Below are 16,858 nucleotides of genomic sequence, written 5' to 3' on the forward strand. Positions count from 1 at the left end.
CTTACATTTTCATCAACCACAAGGTGCAGACCATCTCCCCCTGCTGGAAAAATGTAGTGCTGTAATGGAGTAGGCCGATAATCTGTGTAAATTACATGACAAGGCTGTAAAAACAAAGAAAAGTAATTAACCATGTATTTTATTTCTTCAAAATAATACTATGTATATGACATACCTAACAGACCTTAAGGAGACAAACTTTTGAATTCAACATTTCAAAAAGAAAAAGTTTTTAAAAAAAACCCTTAAGTCAGGAAGAGAAAAATGGGGAAAAATGAGGTCTATCAAATTATACTACCATCTGTTCAATTTTACTAATTCCCTAATCAGGGATAAGTATCAATACATGATTTGAGTTTCCATATGATCTTGGATCCATACCCTAGACCTGTGATGCCATAATTAAAGAAGACTTCAATTTCTCTGTAGCAGCAGTAATGGTGACACAGAATGCTCCCTGAGGTAAAATGGAACTTTTCTAGCCCACAGAGACTTTTCAAAGCCTTACTAAAACAGCAGGTTGATCTAACTCCTCCAGAAGATCCACTGTGTTTCTATCCTACAGAAGCAACATGGATGTTACAAAAATACCATTAGAGAGCTTATAAATGGATAAAAAATAAATTTGTCAGCATTCTGGTATAAAGGAAAAATAAGGGCAGAAAAATAAAATCAAGAATAAATTTAGTACACATGAACAAAAGCTTGTTATAAGGTCCTTTAATGCTGCTAAAATTAGACTAGAAAAGCAAAAAGGAAATACAGTCAGTAAAAAGTCTGCGTTCACATGAGAACAATCAAATCACACTCTCAGGAAATGCCCAGCTTTTTCCCAGTACCGAGGTCTTAGAGAAAATTCTCTACTGTGTACTCGTGGTTCATTGTATGAATAGATAGTTTCCAAACCTGGTAGGTCATCATGATCAATTTGGGAGTGTTTAAAAGTTAAAGATTTCAAAACCCAAGACCCTACTCCCAGAGATTTTGATGTATTGGGTTTGAGATGGGACTCAGAAAATTCACACTTATAAAAAAATTAGTCGGTTGATTTTGATAAGCTTGCTCGATTTAAAAAGTAGTTTCACATTAAAATGTCTTCTTTATTCTAGGCAGCATCAGGAAAGAAAGTACAGGATATAGTAAGGCCAACTTGTAACATTTTAAATATTGAAAACATCAAAAAAGGGAAAGAAAATACCTGTTTATGTAAGTGGCAAATCCATTCAGCAAACTGCCGAGCATTTGGAATAGTAGCCGAAAGAAAGACATAGTGAACATTATCAGGAAGCAAAATAATAGTTTCTTCCCATACAACACCACGCTCTGAAAAATACAAATACACCTTGGAATTCAATGTCACTTGATTATTTTCTCTCAAGCTCAATAATCAGAAATACAGACCATGTTGCACAAGGAAATTTTTAGCCACAGACCCTTACTGTAAACTACTTTAGTTCTAACCATGAATTCATCTAGTAGAAAGTTAGTAGACTAAACCACTATAAACACAATGTACTCTGAAATAACAGCCTGCAAAAAAGCAGTGCCAAACTGAATCCTGTTCAAACAGCCTAACAAGAGTCCCAGGACAATGGAAATAGTATTTCCATCTCACTTAGAGAAGCAGAAGTTGTTGGCTTATAGAAAGTCACAGTAACGAATTTCAAAGAAACATCATTACTACAGCATATAGCATCATTCATCTAAATTACCATCATCATCTCCAGAGATGACAGAAAGATTTGATAAACAAAACTATAAGTCAGATGGAAAAAAAAAAGGAAAAATCCGTGTGAGAATTTCCCTCCCATAAATGAACAAATCAATACAGGATTCATGATTTAAAAACCAAAATAACTGTTTAGAACCTAATCTTATGAATTTCACAAAAGTGAAATTTTTAAAAAGGGTAAATGATTTCTTAAACTGCATTACTTTCACTATGAATACAGGTTAACTCACTGCTTTAATTCAAATAAAAACTTAAGCTTTAAGTGTGTACATACTAAACATTTAACTTTTAAATGTGTTAACTTTCGCCCTCCAAGTTCCACCCAAAATTCCAAGTAAACTTACTTTTTCCATTACAGTAGTGCAATAGTTCAAGTAAAGGGATAAATATTTTGCTCATTTTTATTTCATAATCCTTTTATTTTTTACCATAAACATGCACTTAGTTTTTTTAAAAAAATAAATAAAAATCAAGAATGTTAACCTTGTAGGCTACAAGTTTTGGAAATTCTTTAACATTAGTTATACTAGAGAGCTCTCTCTTAAAGGGAACTAATTTTAATTCCACTTTTAAAATGTGAATTTGCATTTTCTCACCCAGAAGTTGTTATTTTAAAAAGCTGTAACTGAATGAGATCCTACTGGAAATATCACATCACGTTATCCACAAATTAGTTTATGAGAACTCTACCCACATGGAAGATCAACAACTACTTGTTCAAAATTCCTAATGCCTTTTTTTTTTTTAACATCTTTAGTGGAGTACGATTTAGTGCTGTGTTAGCTTCTGCTGCATAACAAAGTGAATCATCTATATGCATATGTATAGCCACATATCCCCTCCCTCTTGCATCTCCCTCCCACCCTCCTTATCCCACCCCTCTAGGTGGTCACAAAGCACCAAGCTGATCTCCCTGTGCCATGCAGCTGCTTCCCACTAGATATCTATTTTACATTTGGTACTGTATATATGTCAGTGCTCCTCTATTTGTCCCAGCTTACACTTCCCCCTCCCCATGTCCTCAAGTCCATTCTCTACCTCTGTGTCTTTATTCCTGTCTTGCCCCAAGGTTCTTCAGAACCATTTTTTTTTTTTGGATTCCATACATATGTGTTAGCATACAGTATTTGTTCTCTTTCTGACTTACTTCACTCTGTATGACACTCTAGGTCCATCCACCTCACTACAAATAATTCAATTCCGTTTCTTTTTATGGCTGAGTAATATTCCATTGTATATATGTGCCACATCTTCTTTATCCATTCATCTGTCGATGGACACTCAGGTTGCTTCCATGTCCTGGCTATTGTAAATAGTGCTGCAATGAATATTGTGGTACATGACTCTTTCTAAATTATGGTTTTCTCAAGGTATATGCCCAGTAGTGGGATGGCTGGGTCATATGGCAGTTCTATTTTTAGTTTTTTAAGGAACCTCCATACTGTTCTCCACAGTGGCTGTATCAATGTACATTCCCACCAACAGCGCAAGAGGGTTCCCTTTTCTCCACACCCTCTCCAGCATTTATTGTTTGTAGATTTTTTGATGATGCCCATTCTGACCGGTGTGAGGTGATACCTCACTGTAGTTTTGATTTGCATTTCTCTAATAATTAGTGACGTTGAGCATCTTTTCATGTGTTTGTTGGCAATCTGTATATCTTCTCTGGAGAAATGTCTATTTAGGTCTTCTGCCCATTTTTGGATTGGGTTGTTTTTTTGATATTGAGCTGCATGAGCTGCTTGTATATTCTGGAGATTAATCCATTGTCAGTTGCTTCATTTGCAAATATTTTCTCCTTTTCTGAGGGTTGTCTTTTGGTCTTGTTTATGGTTTCCTTTGCTGTGCAACAGCTTTTAAGCTTCATTAGGTCCCATTTGTTTATTTTTGTTTTTATTTCCATTTCTCTAGGAGGTGGGTCAAAAACTATCTTACTGTGATTTATGTCAGAATGTTCTTCCTATGTTTTCTTCTAAGAGTTTTATAATGTCTGACCTTACATTTAGGTCTTTAATACATTTTATTTTTGTGTATGGTTTAGGAAGTGTTCTAATTTCATTCTTTTACATGTAGCTGTCCAGTTTTCCTAGCACCACTTATTGAAGAGGCTCTTTTCTCCATTGTATATACTTGCCTCCTTTATCAAAGATAAGGTGACCATATGTGCATGGGTTTATCTCCAGGCTTTCTACCCTGTTCCATTGATCTGTATTTCTGTTTTTGTGTCAGTACCATACTGTCTTGATTACTGTAGCTTTCTAGTATAGTCTGAAGTCCAGGAGCCTGATTCCTCCAGCTCTGTTTTTCTTTCTCAAGATTGCTTTGCCTATTCGGGATCTTTTGTGTTTCAATACAAATTGTGCAATTTTCTGTTCTACTTCCGTGAAACATGCCATTGGTAGTTTGATAGGGATTGCACTGAATCTGTAGATTGCTTTGGGTAGTACAGTCATTTTCACAATGTTGATTCATACAATCCAAGAACATAGTATATCTGTCCCTCCCTTTGTATCTTTAATTTCTTTCATCACTGTCTTGTAATTTTCTGCATACAGGTCTTTTGTATCCTTAGGTAGGTTTACTCCTAGGTATTTTATTCTTTTTGTTGCAATGGTAAATGGGAGTGTTTCCTTAATTTCTCTTTCAGATATTTCATCATTAGTGTAAAGGCATGCAAGAGATTTCTGTGCATTAATTTTGTATCCTGCTACTCTACCAAATTTACTGATTAGCTCTAGTAGTTTTCTGGTAGCATCTTTAGGATTCTCTATGTACAGTATCATGTCATCTGCAGACAGTGACAGTTTAACTTCTTTTCTGATTTGGATTCCTTTTATTTCTTTTTCTTCTCTGATTGCTGTGTGTAAAAGTTCCAAAACTATGTTGAATAAAAGTGGTGAGAGTGGGTAACCTTGTCTTGTTCCTGATCTTAGAGTAAATGGTTTCAGTTTTTCATCATTGAGAATGATGTTGGCTGTGGGTCTGTCATATACGGCCTTTATTATGTTGAGGTAGGTTCCTTCTATGCCTCTCTTCTGTAGAGTTTTTATCATAAATGGGTGTTGAATTTTGTCAAATGCTTTTTCTGCATCTATTGAGATGATCATATGGGTTTCATCCTTCAATTTGTTAATATGGTGTATCACACTGACTGATTTGCATATATTGAAGAATCCTTGCATTCCTGGGATAAACCCCACTTGATAATGCTGTATGATCCTTTTAATGTGCTGTTGGATTCTGTTTGCTAGTATTTTGTTGAGGATTTTGCATCTATGTTCATCAGAGATGTTGGCCTGTAGTTTTCTTTGTGACATCTTCGTTAGGTCTTGATATCACGGTGATGGTGGCCTCGTAGAAAGAGTTTGGGAGTGTTCCTCTCTCTGCTATATTCTGGAAGAGTTTGAGAAGGACAGGTGTTATCTCTTCTCTAAATGTTTGATAGAATTTAGCTGTGAAGCCATCTGGTCCTGGGCTTTTGTTTGTTGGAAGATTTTTAATCACAGTCTCAGTGCTTGTGATTGTCTGTTTATATTTTCTATTTCTTCCTGGTTTAGTCTCGGAATGTTATACTTTTCTAAGAATTTGTCCATTTCTTCCAGGTTGTCCATTTTATTGGCATAGAGTTGCTTGTAGTAATCTCTCATGACCCTTTGTATTTCTGCATTGTCTGTTGTTACTTCTCCTTTTTCATTTCTAATTCTGTTGATTTGAGTCTTCTCCCTTTTTTTCTTAGTGAGTCTGGCTAATGGTTTATCAATTTTCTTTATCTTGTCAAAGAACCAGCTTTTAGTTTTACTGATCTTTGCTACTCTTTCCTTCATTTCTTTTTCATTTATTTCTGATCTTTATGATTTCTTTCCTTCAGCTAACTTCAGGGTTCTTTGTTCTTCTTTCTCTAATTGCTTTAGGTGTAAGATTAAGTTGTTTATTTGAGATTTTTCTTGTTTCTTGAGGTCGGACTGTATTGCTATAAACGTCCCTCTTAAAACTGCTTTTGCTGGGCTTCCCTGGTGGCGCAGTGGTTAAGAGTCTGCCTGCCAATACAGGGGACGTGGGTTCGAGCCCTGGTCTGGGAAGATCCCACATGCCATGGAGCAACTATGCCCGTGAGCCACAATTACTGAGCCTGCGCATCTGGAGCTTGTGCTCTGCAACAAGAGAGGCCACGATAGTGAGAGGCCCGCGCACTGCAATGAAGAGTGGCCCCCACTTGCCGTAACTAGAGAAAGCCCTCGTACAGAAACGAAGACCCAACACAGCCATAAATAAATAAATAAATAAATAAATAAATAAATAAATAAATAAATAAATAAATGGATCATCACGTTTAAAAAAAAAAACTGCTTTTGCTGCATCCCTTAAGTTTTGGGTCGTCACGTTTTCATTGTCATTTGATTCTAGGTATTTTTTGATTTCCTCTTTGATTTCTTCAGTGATCTCTTGGTTATTTACTAGTGTACTGTTTAGCTTCCATGTGTTTCTATTTTTTATAGATTTCTTCCTGTAAGTGGTATCTAGTCTCACAGCGTTGAGGTCGGAAAAAATATTTGATATGATTTCAATTTTCTTAAATTTACCAAGGTTTGATTTGTGACCCAAGATATGATCTATCCTGAAGAATGTTCCATAAGCACTTGAAAGTGTATTCTGTTGTTTTGGGATGGAATGTCCTATAAATGTCAATTAAGCCCATCTTGTTTAATGTACCATTTAAAGCTTGTGTTTCCTTATTTTCATTTTGGATGATCTGTCCATTGGTCAAAGTGGTGGCGTGTTAAAGTTCCCAACTATGGTTGTATTACTGTCTATTTCCCCTTTTATGGCTGTTAGCATTTGCCTTATGTATTGTGGTACTCCTATGTTGGGTGCATAAATATTTACACTGTTATATCTTCTTCTTGGATTGATCCCTTGATCATTATGTAAAGTCCTTCTTTGTTTCTTGTAATAGTTTTTATTTTAAAGTCTATTTTGTCTGATATGAGAATTGCTACTCCAGCTTTCTTTTGATTTCCATTTGCATGGAATATCTTTTTCCATCCTCTCACTTTCAGTCTGTATGTTTCTCTAGGTCTGAAGTGGGTCTCTTGTAGACAGCCTATATACGGGTCTTGTTTTTGTATCCATTCAGCCAGTCTGTGTCTTTTGGTGGGAGCATTTAATCCATTTACATTTAAGGTAATTATCAATATGTATGTTCCTATTCCCATTTTCTTAAATGTTTTGGGTTTGTTATTGTAGGTGTTTTCCTTCTCTTGTGTTTCTTGCCTAGAGAAGTTCCTTTAGTATTTGTTGTAAAGCTGGTTTGGTGGTCCTGAATTCTCTTAACTTTTGCTTATCTGTAAAGGTTTTAATTTCTCCATCGAATGTGATGAGATCCTTGCTGGATAGAGTAATCTTGGCTGTAGGTTTTTCCCTTTCATCACTTTAAATATGTCCTGCCACTCCCTTCTGGCTTGCAGAGTTTCTGCTGAAAAATCAGCTGTTAACCTTATGGGGATTCCCTTGTATGTTATTTGTTGTTTTTCCCTTGCTGCTTTTAATATTTTTACTTTGTATTTAATTTTTGATAGTTTGTTTAATATGTGTCTCAGTGTGTCTCTCTTTGGGTTTATCCCGATGGTACTCTCTGTTCTTCCTGGACTTGATTGACTATTTCCTTTCCCATGTTAGAGAAGTTTTCGACTATAATCTTTTCAAATATTTTCTCAGTCCCTTTCTTTTTCTCTTCTTCTGGGACCCTTCTAATTCGAATGTTCGTGCGTTTAATGTTGCCCCAGAGGTCTCTTGAGCCTGTCTTCACGTCTTTTCATTCTTTTTTCTTTATTCTGCTCCCTGGCAGTTATTTCCACCATTTTATCTTCTAGCTTACTTATCTGTTCTTCTGCTTCAGGTATTCTGTTATTGATTCCTTCTAGAGTATTTTTAATTTCAGTAATTGTGTTGTTCATCACTATTTGTCTGCTGTTTAGTTCTTCTCTGTCCCTGTTAAATGTTTCTTGTATTTTCTCCATTCTGTTTCCGAGATTTTGGATCATCTTTACTATTATTCTGAATTCTTTTTCAGATAGGCTGCTTATTTCATCTTCATTTATTTGGTCTTGTAGGTTTTTACCCTACTCCTTCGTCTGTAACATATTTCATTTTTTTCGTTTTTTTTGATGGGTGCTGCTGTATTCCTGTGTTAGTGGTTGTTTCGCCTGAGAAGTCTAGCACTGGAGTTTGCAGGCAGTTAAGATAGAGCTGGTTCCTGATGCTGCAATGAGCACCTCCGGGAGGCCTCACTCAGATTGATATTCACTGTGGTCTGAAGTTCTCTGTTAGTCCAGTGGTTTGGACTTGGAGCTCCCACCACAGGAGCTCAGGCCCAACCTCTGGCCTGGGAACCAAGATCCTGCCAGCTTCGTGGTGCAGAAAAAAAAAAAAAAAAAAAGAAGAAGAAAGAAGGAAAGAAAGAAAAAGGAGCAATACAATATCAAGAATAAAAAAGAAAATAAAATCAGAAAGATAAAGGTATATTAGGAAAAATAAAACTATACTTGTTACAACTGCAACAAGGTAAAATAAAACCACAGCAGAAGGAAAAAAAGCGGGGGGGTGGGGGGGGTAACAAGCCAAAAGGAGATATCACTGACAAAGTATAAAGAATAAAATAAAATTAGAAAAATAAGATTAGGAAAAATAAAAATATAAAAGAATCAACAGCAATGAATCAGGAACATAAAACAGAGCCCCAATCTAAAAGGGGAAAAAGGAAAAGAAAAAAAATGGGAAGAAAACAAAAAAAAGCCTTGGCTATGCAGGCAGAGTTTAGGCAGGGGGTGGAACTTAGGTAGTGGCAGGGTTTAGGGTGGGGCAGGACCTAGGTGGGTGGTGGGGTGAGCGTGGGGCGGGGACTGTGCAGAAGGGGAGAGGCAGCAAGTCGAAAAGAGGGCCTCTGGAGTGTGGGGTTCAGGAGTTAGGAGGTAGGGCCCTGACTGAGGGTGTGTGGGTGGGATTTAGGCCCAGTTCGTTGGAGGGGTTCTCTGAGTGTAGAAGTAGGGCCTTGGGTGGGGGTGTAGTGGCGGGGCTTGGGCTCTGTGCTGTAGATGGGAGGCTCCGAGGGCAGAGTATTAGGTCCGGGAGCACAAAAGGCTTCCTGGTGCCTAAGCGGACAGGGAAAGCACTGGCCCCGTTCCCTTCTGTTCTTTTGCACACCTCCCCCACCATCTCCCCTGGGGTCTCCCCCATTGCCGCTGGACCCCTAATCGTGGGTGGGTCCTGCTGGGTGTAGAAACTACTTCTCTCCCCCAGCCACCCCTCAGGGGTGCCGTCCCAGAAGTCCGGCCTTTACTTTTGCTCCCCCTTTCCTCCCTCCCACTCCCTCAGGACCCACATGGCTGGAGGGAGACTAGGTGGGCAGAGGATCAGGCCTGGGATCTCAACAAGTTCCTGTGGGTCCAACTGGGCAGGGGAAACCTGGACATGCTCCCTTTTGATCCTCTGCCCTCCCAATGGTTCCCCAATTTCCCATTGGGCATGGGATCCCTTCCCCTCCCCAAGCCGCCCCTCAGGGACGCCAGTCCCGTCCTGCCTCCACTTCTCCTCCCACTTCACTCCCCCAACGCCCCACATCCTACACGGTCACTGGGGTTTCCTCCTGTCCGTTAGGTGTCCGTGGTCCCCCACTGGTACCTGGTAGGTGCCCTAGTTGTGAGGAGACGCGAATTCCGCATCCTCCTAGTACGCCATCTTGATTCCGCCCCACCTAATGCCATTCTTAAATAAAATACATGCTCACATCTCAACAACACTACAGAATATACCTGAATCTCTCATGTAATGAATTTCATCAAATATGACCCAAGCAACTTCTCGCATAACTTCAGAACCTCTGTACAGCATACTTCTCAAAATCTAAAGAAAAAGGAGAAGATTTAGCAGGATTCTGACATACCAAAAGCTCTTCTTTCTAACAAGAAATTTTGGATATTCTTTTTTAACGGAAAGATTAAAATAATTTTAGGGAGATACATAGCTCTTAAATACATAATATTCCTTTCCTAAATCCAAAATAAATGATTTCTCAAGTAAGTAATCAGATATAATCCATGGAGAGAATTATCATCTCCATATCCATTATCTTGAATAAGAAGCCACTTCCTTGCATGTACAGCACTTAAGCCAAGACCTACACTTGCTAGAATATGAGAATAACTTGAAGTTATCTTCTATCTAACACAATGGATCTTATACTGTTATCCATTTTTTCTACCTCATCTTAACAATATGAATACTTTCTAGCAACCGTTATTCTGATTTCTGAGTTAAAGAAATCTTCCACGGATGCAAGAAAGTTTTGAGAATGGAAAACAAACTTACTTTAGGCACTAAGATGAAAAGTGAGCAATGCTTTTGGGTAACTCTAAAAACCAGAAGCTAATTTATGCTCTCTAGTGTACCATGTCTTTGTAGAATGCAAGGATATAATTCAAGCATGTACAAAAGTACTTAGTAAAGACAGCTAATAATGTCCAAAATGTAAGATGTTACGAAGATATGCAAAACTTAACTGTGATTATGGAAAGAAGCTAAACATAACTGGGTATTTTTTAAAAAGTTAGTTATCTATTTGTATCAACACTCAGATACAGAAGAAAAAAAAATCACACAGAACAAGGAGCCACTACACATTCGAAACTATGTACTCAAATCTTTGAAATTATACAAAAACATCAAATTATTTTCATGTCACTGACAATACGCCTTTAAAAACACTTTGTGAAGAAAAAACTGCATCTATATTATGACAAATAGCAGAAATATTGGTAATTTACAACTAAATTCAATTACTAGAACTTGTTTTAAGATGAACTCTATCCCTTTCAAGTAAATCTACTCAGACAGTAAAATGTTACATTTTTATCGATATAGAGCAAGTAATAAAACATTAGCTGTTTTAAATGAATTGCCACATTAATTAAAAGGAAAATTAATTAAATTGAGACACCATATAAATTACCTCTGTGGTCATAACAAGACAAGATGCTGTAGGATTAATAGTAACATCTCCAGTCATCAGACCAACATCTTGAAATTCTTCATACATTTCACGGTATTTCTGGTTACTCAGGGCCTTAATTGGGCTAGTAAATATTACACGCTGTTTTTCCCTTAAGGCCAATGCAATGGCATATCTAAAAATGTGAAAACAAATAAGAATAAAGAATTTACAAAACCATGTCTTTAGAAGTATGTGATTTTAAAAATTCTATTAATATATAGTGTCCAAACTTTCCCTAATTACGTATCTTAAACAGACTTTGCAGAATATTAATGTCTTATTGTATTTACTTTCAACAAACTATAATAATAGTAATAATGATGATAAATCTGAAGAATAGTGGTCTAAATGAATAAGAATGTTTGAACTCTGGTCTCTTGGAGTTAATGTAACTTAATTACTAATACCAATGGATTACTAATGGTTATTACCCTATTCCTTGGAAGTAAAACACCTTTGTTTCTCTAGATGGGCCTCCAAAAGTTTACAGAGCCTCTGCCTGTCAATTTATACATACACAGAGTATAAATATTTAGGAAACACTGCAAAATGAGTTTTTTTGAGTTTCACAAATAAGTTAATCCATATGTATTCTTTCCCCACATGTATTAGTTATCAAGTCTGTCCTTCGTTTTTTTTTTTTTAAATAAACATCTCTGACCTTTTTTTTGGTCAGCAAACTTTTTCTTTTTTAAAGACTTATTTATTATTTAAATTTAAATTTTATTTTTGGCAGTGTTGGGTGTTCGCAGGATGTTCGCTGAGGCATGCAGCTTCTTTTGTTGCGGTGCCGGGCTTCTCTCTAGTTGTGGTGTGTGGATTTTCTCTTCTCTAGTTGTGGCGTGGAGGCTCCAGGGCGCATGGGTTCCAGACGGGCTCTGTAGTTTGTGGCACACAGGCTCTAGTTGAGGGGCGTGAGCTCGGTAGTTGTGGCATGCAGGCTCAGTTGCCCTGTGGCATGTGGGATCTTAGTTCCATGACCAGGGATAGAACCCACGTCCCCTGCATTGTAAGGTGGATTCTTTACCACTGGACCACCAGGGAAGTCCCATCAAGTCTGTCCTTGACTGGAAATTAAGGCAGGTTCCAATAATTCTTCTGCAGAGATTAATAGGATGCAATATAGTTTTTCTTTTTTGAAGAAAATTCAGCAGAGTTAAGTATTTAAAAATAGACCACGAAATCAGGACTAAACTTAGCAGCATGGTAGATCCTCCTTATTTAAGATACAGTTCCTATCCACAAAAGGCTTATAACCTATTTGTGGAAATAAAAATATGGGATTTCCCTGGTGGCACAGTGGTTAGGAATCCGCCTGCCATTGCAGGGGATACGGGTTCGATCCCTGGCCCAGGAGGATCCCAGAGGCCGCGGAGTGGCTAGGCCTGTGCGCCCCAGCTGCTGAGCCTGTGCTCTGGAGCCTGTGAGCCACAAATGCTGAGCCACGTGCCACAGCTGCTAAAGCCCACGCTCCTAGAGCCCATGCTCCGCAACAAGAGAAGCCAATGCATGAGAAGCCTGTGCACCTCAATGAGGAGTAGCCCCCGCTCGCCGCAACTGGAGAAGGCCCACGCGTGCAGCAACCAAGACCCAACGCAGCCAAAAATAAATAAATAAATAAAAATAAATTAATTACTTAAAAAAAATTTATCCCAACCATGCCCCCGTGAAATAAACAACTAAAAAATTAAAAGTTGTCCAAACATGATCAAATATGAATAGTAAGAGACATACATGAAAGAGAAAATATACAGATGCTACAAAAATTTAGAAGATGTAAAAAGAAACAGGAAAGTGATCAATACTTAAGTAAAAGAAGCAGTCACGAGAAACTGAGTGGGCCCAGATGTTGGACTTAGCAGACAAAGACTTCAAAGAAGCTATAACAAACAGGTCCAAAAAATGTAAGGAAACCATGTTCTAAGAATTAAAGGAAATAGGACAATGATTCAACAAACAGGCAATCTCAACAGACACATGAAACTATAACAACATAACCAAGTGAAAACTCTACAGATGAAAAGTACAATAATTGAAATGAAAAATCCACTAGGTGGCTCAAGAGAAGATCTGAGATGGCAGAAGAAAGTATCTAAATATGAAGATAGATCAATAGAAACTATCAAATCTAAAGAGAGAAATAGAAGAAAAATAAACAGACACTCAAAGATCTATGCGACAACCCCAAGTGTCCAAACATAAGTTCCAAACTGAGAAAGACGCAAGATAAATATTTGAAAAAATAACAATAAAAAAACTTCCCACATTTGTTTTAAAAAACATTATACATACCATAAGCACAATGAACCCAAGCAGGAAAAACTGTGGAATCTCACCTAGAAACATAGTCAAACTGCTGAAAGTCTTCAAAGCAGCAAGAGAAAAACAACTCAAAACATAACAGGAGAATACCATAATTAAGGCTTACTTCTGATGGGAAATAATGGAGTAGAATGAAACAATGTCAGCCGAATGAGTATCCAATGGTGAAAGAAAAAAAACTGTCAACCCAGAATTACATATTCAGTGACATTATCCTTTCAAAAATAAAAGCAAAATAAAGACATTTCCAAATAAAAACTGAGGAAATTCACTGCTAACACATCAACCCCAGAAGAAATAGTCTTAAAAAATTCTTTAACTCGAATACAGAGAAAAGAATAGAGTTCTAAAAATGATAAATATGTGGGTAAATACAAGACTGTATAGTGTTTGTGCTTCTTTTTCAATTAATATTTTTAAAAACATAAGACTGTTTAAAGCAAAAACATTATTTTAACATTGTATTACACTGGATTTATAACATATAGTTGAAATACATGTGACAAAAATAGCAGAAAAAAAGGAGGAAGAAATATTAGAGCAAAGTATCAATATTTTACAGAAATTGTGGCTGTGATTTAGTTAAAAATGTATACTGTAAGCCCTAGAGTAATCACTAAAAACATAACTCAAAGCTAAAAAAAAAATCAACAGAGGAATTAAAATAGTATACTAAAAAATATTTGTTAAATAGAAGCCTGTTAAGACATGAGACACATTACTGAAAAACAACAAAATCAACCACATCAATCATTAAATCAAATTATAGAAATCATAAAGTATCTTCTCCAACCACAAAGAAATTAGAAACCAAAACAGAAAGGTGTATGGAAAATCACCAAATGCTTGAAAAGTAAACATAAGAGGAAACCAAGAGAAAATAAAAAATGAATTGAATTGAAAATAAAATGTAACTACCAAAATTTATGGGATGCATGTAAAGCAGTACTAAGACAGAAAATTATAGTTTTAAACACATTAGACAGGAAGAATAATCTAAAATCAATCTAATTCCACTTCAAGTAATTCCTTGATAGACACAGATTACCAAAAATGGCTCAAGAAGAAAGCAAACTGAGTTAGGAATTTAAAAATCTTCCCATGAAGAAAAGCCTAGGTGGTTTAGATGGCTTCATTAGTAAATTCTGTCAAACATTTAAAGAGAAAATACCAAAACTACACAAATCCTTTCAGAAGACAGACCAGGAGGGAACACTTCCCAACTTATATTATCAGGTCAGTATTAACATGGTATCAAACCTAGTCAAAGACCTTGTAAGAAAAGAAAACTACACACCAAAATCCCTCATGAAGATAAGATTCAAAGATATTCCAGAACAAAATATGCACAAACTGCAACTGGCAACATCATATAAAATGATCATGTGCCATAAACCAGGTTTATTTCAGGAATATAAGGATGGTTTAACAAAAAATTGATGTAATACACCACATTAACAGAGTAAAAAGCAAATACCATACCCTTGCCTCTATAGATGGAAAAAGGATTTGATAAAATACAGTGCTTCTTTTCTAATCCTCAATACACTTATTTTTCCCAGCTTTATTAAGATATAATTGACATATAACATTGTATAAGTTTATACTATATACTGTAAGATTTGTTACACACATATATTGTGAAATGATTACCACAATAAGGTTAATTAACATCTCCATCACCTCACTAATTACCTTTTGGTTTTTTTCTGGTAAAAGCATTTAAGATCTACTCTCTTAGCAACTTTCAAGTGTATAATACAGTATTTTTAAAGATAATAACCATGCTCTAAATTAGATCCCCAGAAATTACTCATTTTATAACTGGAAGTTTGTTTCCTTTGATCAATATCTTCCAACCTCCTCCACCCTGTCCACCCCAGACCCTGGCAACCACCATTCAACTCCCTGTTTCAATGCGTTCAGCTTTTTTAGATTCCAAATCAAAGTGAGATCACACAGTATTTGTCTTTCTCTGACTTATTTGACTTATAATGCTCTCAAGGTCCATTCATGCTGTCACAAATAGCAGGATTTCCTTTTTTTGATGGCTAAATAATTTTCCATTGTGATCGACAGTGTGTGTGTATATGGATATAGACAGACAGATAGATATCACATTTTCTTTATCCACTCATCTGTTGATGGACATAGGTTGTTTCCTTGTCTTGGGTATTGTGAATAATAGGAATGCAGATATCTCTTTGAGATACTGATTTCATTTCCTTTAGATATATATCCAGAAGTGGGATTGCTGGATTATACTCTATTTCTAATTTTTTGAGAAACCTCCACACTGCTTTCCATAGTGACTGTACCAATTTACATTCCCACAACAGTGCACAAAGTTTCCCTGTTCTTCATATCCTTGCCAACACTTGTTATCTCTCGTCTTTTTGATAATAGCCATTCAAACAGGTGTTTTTAAATTTTTTTCATTTATTCCCAACTAAGAATAGAAAGGAACTTCCTCAACCTGATAAAAGGCACTTAGGAAAAAACTATAGCTAATATCACACTTCATGGTGAAACACTGAATGTTCTTCCTTTAAGATCAGGAACAGATAAGGATATCTACCGTCACTACTACTATTCAACAATGTACTGGATATTGCCAATGCAATAAGAAAAAGAAACTGAAGGGATAACATATCAAAAAGAAGCAGCAAAAACTGTCTTTATTCACAGACAATATGCCCACCGATGTAGAAAATTTTATGGAATATGAAAGTTACTAAAACTTGTTAGTAAGCAAGTATATTAACAAAGTGACAAGATAAAATATCAGCATATAAAAATAAACTATACTTCATAAGTCAGAAAAACAAATACTGTATGCTAACACATATATATGGAATCTAAAAAAAAAAAGGGTTCTGAAGAACCTAGGGGCAGGACAGGAATAAATACACAGACGTAGAGAATGGACTTGAGGACACGGTGTGGGGCAGGGGGGAAGGGTAAGCTGGGACGAAGAGAGTGGAATGCACACATATACACTACCAAATGTAAAACAGGTAACTAGTGGGAAGCAGCCACATAGCACAGGGAGATCAGCTCCGTGCTTTGTGACCACCTAGAGGGATGGGATAGGGAGGGTGGGAGGGAGATGCAAGAGGGAGGAGATATGGGGATATATGTATAGCTGATTCACTTTGTTATAAAGCAGAAACTAACACACCATTGTAAAGCAATTATACTCCAATAAACATGTTTAATAAAATAAACTGTACTTTAGTATACAAGTCATTAACAATACAAATATGAACTTAAGAAAGAATGCCATTTGCAATAGCATGAAGCAATAAAATACTTAGAAAGAGATTTATGAAAATGTAAGACCTGTACACTGAAACTACAAAATACTGCTGAGGGATATCAAAGAAGATGTGAATAATGAAGAAATATACCATGCTCACGGACTGGAAGAGTCTATAATAATGTTAAGATGAAAATTCTCCCCAAATTATAAATTCAACACAATCCCTATGCAAGTAGTCTTTTTTGGTAGAAATTAACAAACTAATCTTAAAATTTTATTGAAGAATGCAAAGGACCTAGAGGAGCCCAAACAATTTTCAGAAAGACTGATGTTAGAGGACTCTAATTACCTAAATTCAATACTGACTTTAAGGTTACAATAATCAAGATAGTGTGGTACTGGTATAAGGATACACACAGAGATCAACAGAATAGGAAGTCCAAAACCAAATCCATACATTTATAGTCAATTCACTAGGAATTCAATAGTCAATTCA

At 36.4% G+C, this 16,858-nt stretch overlaps 1 protein-coding gene across 3 annotated transcripts in view; it reads right to left on the minus strand.

Annotated features, from left to right (window-relative positions):
* The window catches only part of MTREX (Mtr4 exosome RNA helicase), a 130,985-nt gene that overhangs the window by 86,040 nt on the left and 28,087 nt on the right, over positions 1–16,858 (minus strand). For all 3 annotated transcript variants that reach the window (XM_082457589.1, XM_082457588.1, XM_082457590.1), the window contains 4 exons: positions 10,737–10,911; positions 9,541–9,631; positions 1,199–1,323; positions 6–104 (listed from right to left, as the gene is read on the minus strand). In XM_082457589.1, coding sequence (XP_082313715.1) covers positions 6–104; positions 1,199–1,323; positions 9,541–9,631; positions 10,737–10,911 — 490 coding nt within the window. The remainder of the gene's footprint in view (positions 1–5; positions 105–1,198; positions 1,324–9,540; positions 9,632–10,736; positions 10,912–16,858) is intronic.

This window comes from Balaenoptera physalus (assembly GCF_965194825.1).
Source record: "Balaenoptera physalus genome assembly, chromosome: 3".
NCBI lineage: Eukaryota > Metazoa > Chordata > Mammalia > Artiodactyla > Balaenopteridae > Balaenoptera > Balaenoptera physalus.